The sequence below is a fragment of the Diceros bicornis genome, chromosome 17, assembly GCF_020826845.1.
Source record: "Diceros bicornis minor isolate mBicDic1 chromosome 17, mDicBic1.mat.cur, whole genome shotgun sequence".
NCBI lineage: Eukaryota > Metazoa > Chordata > Mammalia > Perissodactyla > Rhinocerotidae > Diceros > Diceros bicornis.
The window spans coordinates 50,826,473-50,835,310 of NC_080756.1; the positions used below are offsets into that span (position 1 = coordinate 50,826,473).

An 8,838-nucleotide genomic window follows, 5' to 3' on the forward strand; every position below is an offset into this window, starting at 1 on the left:
TTTTAAGTATGCTGGATTTGTTAAAGATATTAGTTTTTGTTTTCTACAAAGCCGTGTTCCTTTATCTTCTCAGTCCTCAAATAGAAATTTTGAATGTTATTTTGCGAAGTGTACCAAGTGGTTGTTTAGTTGAAATGGAGGAAGATATAGCTCATGACCATTTTTCCTTTCCCGTCAACCTCAGCTTTGATCATACAATTTCCTTTTGCCACTTTGGTCAAGAGGAGGGGCAGAAAATTTTGAGTGGTGGTACCACTCAGAGACAATTCATTTCTGACTTCCATCTTGCAGCATCTCACGCACCCAGGAGATCCAGCATTGGAAAAGTCAACTTCTCCCATCTCGTTTTTGGGGTGGCTATCTCCACCTGCATCACTGCATGGCACAGATACAGGTAAATCGCTTTCATTCCTTCAAATCTCTATACCTGAGTATACTGTTAGTCCTACTTATAAAGAAAATATTCTAGGAATATGACATTTTATTACGGATGACTTGGCACAAATGTGGGATTGATGTGAGATCATTCTCTATTGATTGCTTTAGGGCTGCGTTAACTGGGTAGGATGTGAAAACTGTAGTTCAGCATTCACGGAAGGTTATTTTCTTTTTTCAATACACTACGATTTTTGCTTTGTGTTATCTAAATTAAGAGGGATTTGTGTGCTTAATTACTTTTTATTCGATCTAATGATTTACATATTACCTTACCAATCTTAAAAGATTCTGTAATAGAAAAGATTCCTTTATCTTAGGAAATTAGAGAAAATGTGAATAATTAAGTTTAGAAAATTTTATAAATTAAAAAAACTTTTAAAAGAATACAGTTATGTGTGCAATTTGTTTTCCACATTTCTTGTTTTATGGATATCATCTTTTCACACTGATTAATATAATCAGCAAGGTAAATTTTAAATATTTACTATTTATAAATTTCTTTTTATATTAATATCGATTAGTAGATTGAATCTTTTATGGATATTCACTAGTGACTGCCAACAGACAAATTTATTTTCACATAGGCTTCTCTGGCAACATCATACACTAGAAGATTATTTCTAAAATTTTCATATGCATGAAATCATTTGGGATTAGGTTGGGTGTCTAGGCACCAACCTAAGAGAATTCTATTCAGCACATCTTGCATGGGGCACAGGAATCTGGAATGTTAACCAGTCTGCAGTGTTAACCCTTAATAATTCTTTTGCAGATGGTGTATGGGATACACTTTGGGAAACACTCTGGTATAGTCATGTAGTTGAAAAGAATGCAAGAACTTTTTAATATTTATATGAAGATCTGAATGTGTATATTGTTTTTTAAGTCAAGATATTTATATTTTTTCAGAATTATAAAAATAGAATTTTGTTTTTTGAATTGATAGTTTTAAAAGTGTCTCAGTAATTTGGGATGGTACCAATTCTGCCTAATATCTGTTTGTGTATGTTGAACATTTTGAGCTATATTGGCTGGATAAATAGGACCCAGCCTATTCAAACTATTGGTAGACTTTAAAAAATTCTTTCTGTATTTTCTCATAATTATGGCAGTAATCACTAGGAGTATATATGGTTTTATCAGAGATATTGAAAAGTTTTCCATTTCTTAAGTAAATCAAGCTGAGTCTACATGCTGTAGGCGCTTACAGGAGTTACTAAACACACCCCCCACACATATACAAATATACATGCCTCTTAATCGTGGTATGTTCCTATAGACTGACATTTTAATTTAGCTTTATACAGAAATTATCCTGTTGCAAAGTTTTACTGCAAAACGTATTTCTCTTCTTACTCTAGACATGAGCAATCAGGAAGTGATTTATTCTTCCTTGAGAGTTCTTCAGTCTCCATCAGAGTCACAAAATAGATTAAGGCCTGGTGCTACTCAAAGGCCTGGGAAAACGGATGACAAAGGTATCTGTTTTAAGCATCTAGATTCACCTGTCTCTTATGGATTGTCAAACTTTAGACTTTTGAATACAGTGTCCCTATCTGTGCTTCAGGTTTCAGATGGTAATATGAAATCCTAATTGTGTAGACTAGTAGAACAAATCTTTTTCTTTCAAAGTGTGTGAGAATAGAGAAATTAATGAATTCTTTTAAATTTGAGAGGCTAATAGAATGTTTCCATCCAAATTTGTTTAAGAGGAATTAATGAGGCCTTTAAAAGTAAAAGACAGACTAGACTCTCAAGAAAAGATTGCATCTTCTAGAGAAATAAAAGTCTTAAAGAATGAGAAATGAAAAATATGCATTAGAAACAATGTTTGTTTTCAGAAAAATTATATTTTAGATGTCTTAAATATTTATCAAAACTTGATGGCTGGGCCGGCCCCGTGGCTTAGCGGTTAAGTGCGGGCGCTCCGCTACTGGCGGCCGGGGTTTGGATTCCGGGCACGCACCGACGCACCTCTTCTCTGGCCATGCTGAGGCCACGTCCCAAATACAGCAACTAGAAGGCTGTGCAACTATGACATACAACTATCTACTGGGGCTTTGGGGAAAAAAAAAAAAGAAGGAGGATTGGCAATAGATGTTAGCTCCGAGCCGGTCTTCCTCAGCAAAAAGAGGAGGATTAGCACGGATGTTAGCTCAGGGCTGATCTTCCTCACAAAAAAAAAAAAAAAAAGAAGAGACCCAGCTTTAAAACAAAAAAAACTTGATGGCAGCGAAGAAGCAAAAATATTCACATCAAAAGGAGCATTCTAATTTTTCTATCCTCTCTCCCCTCAAATATTGTCACAAACTCCAAACTGAGAATAGCTATTACTTGTTTAATTTAGTGACAGAGATACAACTTTCAGATACTGAGGACCTCAAAAGTAGGAGGGTAAATATAGTATTGACTAGAGAAAAAAAGAATTGATGAAAAAGAAAGGGAAGTTGATTTCTGGAAACTCCTTTATGGTTGAACCCCAATCACATTTGCGGCTTCAGAATATCCACTGTTGGCCACCAATTTCTCAAGAATATCGACTGCTTTGTCCTTCCTCTTCATGATTAATTGCGATCACAGGAAGGAGTATACATGTCAGTGTAAATTCTCATAAATGTGTGTTGTGTCTATTGCCATATGTGCTTTTGTAAGGGATGTACTTTGAAAATCCTATAGCACTGCTCTTGTGTGTAAGATTTCTACAATGGGTGTATGTCAGTCAGAAATCTGAAACTTTAAAATTGTAATTATGAGATCATAAATTTAAATCAATTTGTATGATATATTTTTGTAAAATTTTTAGATAAGATTGTCTTTTTGTTACCAATGGTGTCCTAGGTTATGGTTAGTAGTGGCTAGGCTCTATTCCTAATGATTATTTTCTTCCTTCTTTATTTAGAGTTTTCAGTGCCCTGGCATCTCATTGCAGTGACTCTTGGGATCTTCTGTTTACTTCTTTTGGTGACAGTCACAGTGTTGGGGACAAAGAGTGAGTAACTGAAATATATCCTTCAAATCTGAGTAAGAGCAGCAACCACTAATTGTGCAGATATTAACCATGCTCTACAATTGTGCCTTGGCTGTAGTCAGGGAATATCCCAAGTGGCTCCTTTTTAGTGATTTTTCCTCAGACACATCGAAGTGTCATTTTCATTTTATTTACCTATTCCAATGACTGCATCTGTAATGAGCTTTCTCATTCTGTGTAATACTTGGTAACATTCCTTCTGATAAGGAGTTACTAATTTTCTGCCTTCTGAGTTGAGATCAGTGAATTTTAGACAGACATTCTTTGAGAAACAACTATTCAAAAGAAATTATGACTTTCTCTTGATTTTGTCTCAGTATACAATGAAGAAATGGTTTAGCAAAAAGAGTGATTTTATACATGGATGTTAGACGATCTTGACTTCATCCTTTGTTTTTTATTTGAATTCCTTGACATCTTTAGAGAAAATCACTAATATGACACACTCAGATAAAACTACACATTTGGATCTTCCTCTCTTTTCTCCTACTGATATTCCATCTACTCCAATAATAATGGTGCTATTTCTTCATGTTGTTAGTGGAGATTTTCACACTCAGAAAACGTGTTGTTAAATATTCATTGACTGGTTTTTACTTTAGTGCCTATTTGTAAATGATGCGCTGTTAAAAAGAAACTAAAAGGAATGGTAAGGTGTTACCTTTATAATTTTATTCAGATACCTCATTTTATTTATTCTATGCTTAAGTTGCCAATAGTGAGAAATTTGATGTTTCCATTTCTGTGGTCAGTTTATTGAGGTGTTACTTTCTAAATGTCAAATTACTAATTAAAGTAATGAAATGAGTTGGTTGTCCAAGTGATACTTTTTTCTCGTATCAAATTCCAACATTTAAGCATTATGAGTACTTTTTTGTATTATATCTATGTTATTAATGTTAGTTTTGCAGTGCACTCAAGAAGAGCACCGACAGGAGGCAAGTCCACAAAATCTCAGTCAAAAGTGCCACAATATACAAAATGACAACTACTTAAAGGAGAAGCTTTTGAATAAGACGTTAGAATATGACATTCTCAAAAATGAAACCCTTCAGCAGAAAAAGGAACTGGACTCACTCTTTATAGAAAAGAAGAGATGTCATAGAAAACAGGAGAGCTTTTCAAAGTCTTTGCAAAATACAGGTATTTTGGAAATAGGAAGAAAACTTGAATGAAAGATTGCGTGTTTTTTCATTATTTGTTCCCCTCCAGAATCTTTGAGGCCTAACAAACAGGCGTACGGTATATGCTAGAGATCTGTGTCTGCTGGACAACTGTAATTTGTGCCTGTTAGATGTAGTGGGTATTTGCGTTTACTTGTTTCAAACATAGGATTAAGACCCCAGAAGCCATGTTTGGAGTAGTAGAGCCCTATGTTTCCAAAACTCAATGGCAGTTCTTGCATTCCTACTGCTCCCAGAAGGTGAAATAGTATGTCAGCTCCCCTGAAAATTTGGATCATTTTGGAACTGTGGGCAAATTAGACACTCCCACTTTGTCGCTGACATGAAATATGGAGGCTATCAGTAAAAATATACTTAGGCTACAATGGGCACAAGGCCTTTTATTTGGATGCTGTTGTAAAGATAACTGTGTGTGTGTGTGTGTGTGTGTGTGTGTTTCCATTCTGCCTTGACCTCAGGTATTTGGTCTATTTGTGATCAATACACATTCTCTGCAGCACATCTGCAAGATTCACCAGTGTTGATGCTGTGCTACTCTGTGTGATGCTACCATTATAAACTACCAAGAGATAAGAATATGAAATCTCATACAATAAACTCTGTTATCATGCATAAGGATGAAATGAACTGACCTGGTTAATCAACCAATAAATATTTGTTTAGGATTTAGAGTTTACAAAGAGATTTTGCATATTTAATATCATTTAGGTATGGTAGTTAGTAGAAATTTACTCTCTCTATTACTAGAGGGTCAATATTTTAAAAATTTCGTATATTGTAAGACACATGAGGAGGAAAAAAAGACAAAGAATAATGTTTATTTTATTTAGAAGGCATGCCAGAATCTTTTTTTTTTTGCATTTTATTTAGTATTTTTAAAAACAGATTTATTGAGGTATTATTATTATGCAAAGAACTGCACATATTTAATGTATACAATTTGATGCATTTAACCTTTGTATATATCTGTAAAACCATTCACAGTGTGGGTAATAGAATATCGATCCCCTCCAAACTTTCCTCATGTTCCTTTTGTTGTGCATGGTGAGAACACTTAAAATGAGATCTATACTTTTAACAAGTTTTTAAGTGCACAATTCCGTATTGTTAACTGTAAGCACTATGTTGTACAACAGATCTCTAGAACTTATTCATCTTGTATAACTGAAACTATATACCCGTTGAACAACAACTCCTCATTGCCCCACCCCAGTCCCGGCAACCACCATTCTACTTTCTGTTTCTCTGAGTTTGACTGCTTCTTATATCTCATGTAATTGGAATCATGCAGTATTTCCTTCTGTGATTGGCTTATTTCACTTAGCATAATATCCTCAAGCTTTATCTATATTGTCTCATATGCCAGGATTTCCTTCTTTTTAAGGCTGAATGATATTCCATTGTATGTATATACCACATTTTCTCTATCCATTCATCCATCTATGGACATTTGGGTTGTTTCCATATCTTTGTTATTGTGAATAATGCTGCAATGAATATGGGAGTGCAGATATCTCCTGGCCTCCAGAATATTAATGAACATCATATTATCATTATTTATAGCTAAGAGTTTGTTTTTAGAGGACTGATAAATATATTCCTCTGCTTAACAGAATTCCAGATGACAAGAAGTTTGTTTCACCTTATATGTTGTAGGCAAACTCTATGAACACCGCTGGTCCTGTTGTGGAGTAAATTGTTATTATTTTACCACTGAAGTTAAAACCTGGCAGGGATGTAAACAGACTTGCCAAAGTTACAATTTATCTCTTTTGAAGATAAATGATAAAGATGAACAGGTATCATGGTTTGTTACATTCACTTTTATTCTCTTGGACTCTGTCTCTCTTCCTTGGACCCAAGATATTGAGGACCGGGAGGGGTCCAGAAAGAGGGACCTTCAGTTATTCTTTGTGTTGTGTCTGTTGAATGAGCAAAAGTTGTATAATTAAGAGTCTCCCAGGTGACCCCTGCCTGCTAATAGGTGTATGATCTTGTTACTAAGCATTCAACACATATTATCTATCATGATGACCATTATTACTTCTAAAATGGAAACCTCCTTGAAGGTGCAGTTTGTGTCTTTGCAATCACCTCCCTCTCTAAGGAGTCTATAGGAGACCTGCTCTCAGAGAAGTGTGCTTTTCCTTTAATGAAGTATTATCCCTTTGGTACATTGTAGCCTGGAACCAGCAGTTATTTCTTCCTATAAAGTGGCAACTAAGAACCCAGAGACAATACAGTCTAGTAGTTTCTGTTAGGTATACAGGGGCCAGACTAACTCGGATAAAATCCAGTTTCCGTCTGGGTGACCTTGGATAAATTACTTAACCTCTCTGGGCCCCAGTTTTCCTATTTACAAAATGGAGATAATAATGAGAAACATAAAAGTGGTCACACTTTTACAAATTAGCCTTATGGTGATTTTCATTGCATCTGTAGGTAACATTTACTTGATCAATATTCTTATATAGTACATCAAGATGTGTAGCTTTCAAAAAGAATTATAAAAAGAGAAAATACAGGGACAATAATTTCTAAACTATCTTTTTAATTTATTACCAGTAACAACTATCTACATACATAAAATGTGTTTTTATAGAGAAGTGTTTGAAAAGATCAGCCTGAAACTTCTATTTATTATTTAGGAAAACAACACAAAATTCATATGCAAATCTAATAGATGTTTTAAATCACAGCATAAAAGAATTTAGGATATCAATTCATAAAATAACTTTTTATGTTTGTTGCAGTAAAACACAGTTAAATTTAAAACAATATTTTAAAATACATTCAATCACTTATTCAGAAGATATATAATGTGTCACTTTGCTACACTACATTCTTGTACAGCAAATATTTCGTAATGCCGCCCTTTTTCCCTTCACCTCTTCCAACTACTGAACTACAGCCAATCTTTCTCTTATTAGGCCGAAGGCTGAAGTCTCTCAGGCACATCTCCCCAGATACACTTGTTGTTTTAATAAATTTCTTTTGAAGATAGCTATTTTCACTTAAGAATATGTAATGATCATTTTCTACATTCTTAAGTATTTTTCTGAAGCATGATTTTGAATGGTTTTATAAAGATCGTAAATTGTTGAACAAATCTCCTATTCTGAGATATTTAGATTTTAAATTTTTCCACGTTTTAATTATTCTATGAAACTGGCAGCCATTTTTAACATCAGTAAATAATCCTGGAAGAAATTACTTTGCAAAATGAAAATACAGGGTGGGGGGGGGAGAAAAGGTTTTCTAGGAAGGAGGGATGAAGGAGGATCTAGCAGAGTAGTGGCCTTAGAAAGAGTTGGGCCCTTTACCTATCACTTTCATTCATCTGACAGGTGGGAATTTAGTCACCTGATATGTTTTGTTTCCTTTATAGGCCTTCCTTCAACCCCAGACTTATGGAAATAGCTACTGGATTGGATTATCATACAATGCAGAGGAAAGGAAGTGGAAATGGATTGACGATGGCACATCTTCTGGAATGTAAGTCTCTGGAATGCATTCAAACTCTAATATTGGTGTTGGGGCTGGAAGGATTGTATCTAAAAGGAATCTTCTCTTATTATGCACAGCTTAACTCATTTTCAAGTAGCCATCATTGGTAAGAATAAGTAGAATGATTAAGAAAGTGTTTTAGGAAGCATACTTAAAAAGTAAGAGATGCATCATACAGAGTTATTAATAATAATAAAATTATAATGCTAAACACATGCTCGGAAGTATGTGTTATGAGGTACACAAAATAAAACAATATCATAAAGTAAAGTGATATGAAATGATCAGACCATCCTGACTCAGCCAAAGTGATCCCTCCCACAACCTCAAATGAATATTTTGAGTATCCTCAGAATTCATTTGAAACTCCTTTACATTATTGGTTTATATTATTTGTAAATATAAATATATGTGAGTATACACACACACACTATGGTTCTTCTATTCTGAAGTGCAGTATTTTGTAACCTCTTGGGTTTACATTTAGTTATAATCTGCTGTTAAACTGTTCAATGATTTTTAAAAAATCTGAACTTTGTATTATATTATTTGTTTCTAGAAATTCTGCTGTTTCTAAATCTTTCTGGTTACTCATATTTTCAAGCTGTCTTTTATTTCTTGAAAGATACTAAATGTTCTTATTGTATATTTGGCATCTGATAATTCTTAGATTTGAAATTT

General features: G+C 34.2%; 1 protein-coding gene across 1 annotated transcript; it reads left to right on the forward strand.

Moving 5' to 3' along the window:
- Positions 1-1,801: 1,801 nt before the first annotated feature.
- LOC131415584 (killer cell lectin-like receptor 2) lies at positions 1,802-8,149 on the forward strand. Its single transcript, XM_058557416.1, has 5 exons — positions 1,802-1,916; positions 3,338-3,427; positions 4,370-4,609; positions 6,307-6,449; positions 8,039-8,149. The coding sequence occupies exons 1-5, from the start codon at positions 1,802-1,804 to the stop codon at positions 8,147-8,149; spliced, it is 699 nt and encodes a 232-aa protein (XP_058413399.1).
- The last annotated feature ends 689 nt before the right edge of the window (positions 8,150-8,838 follow it).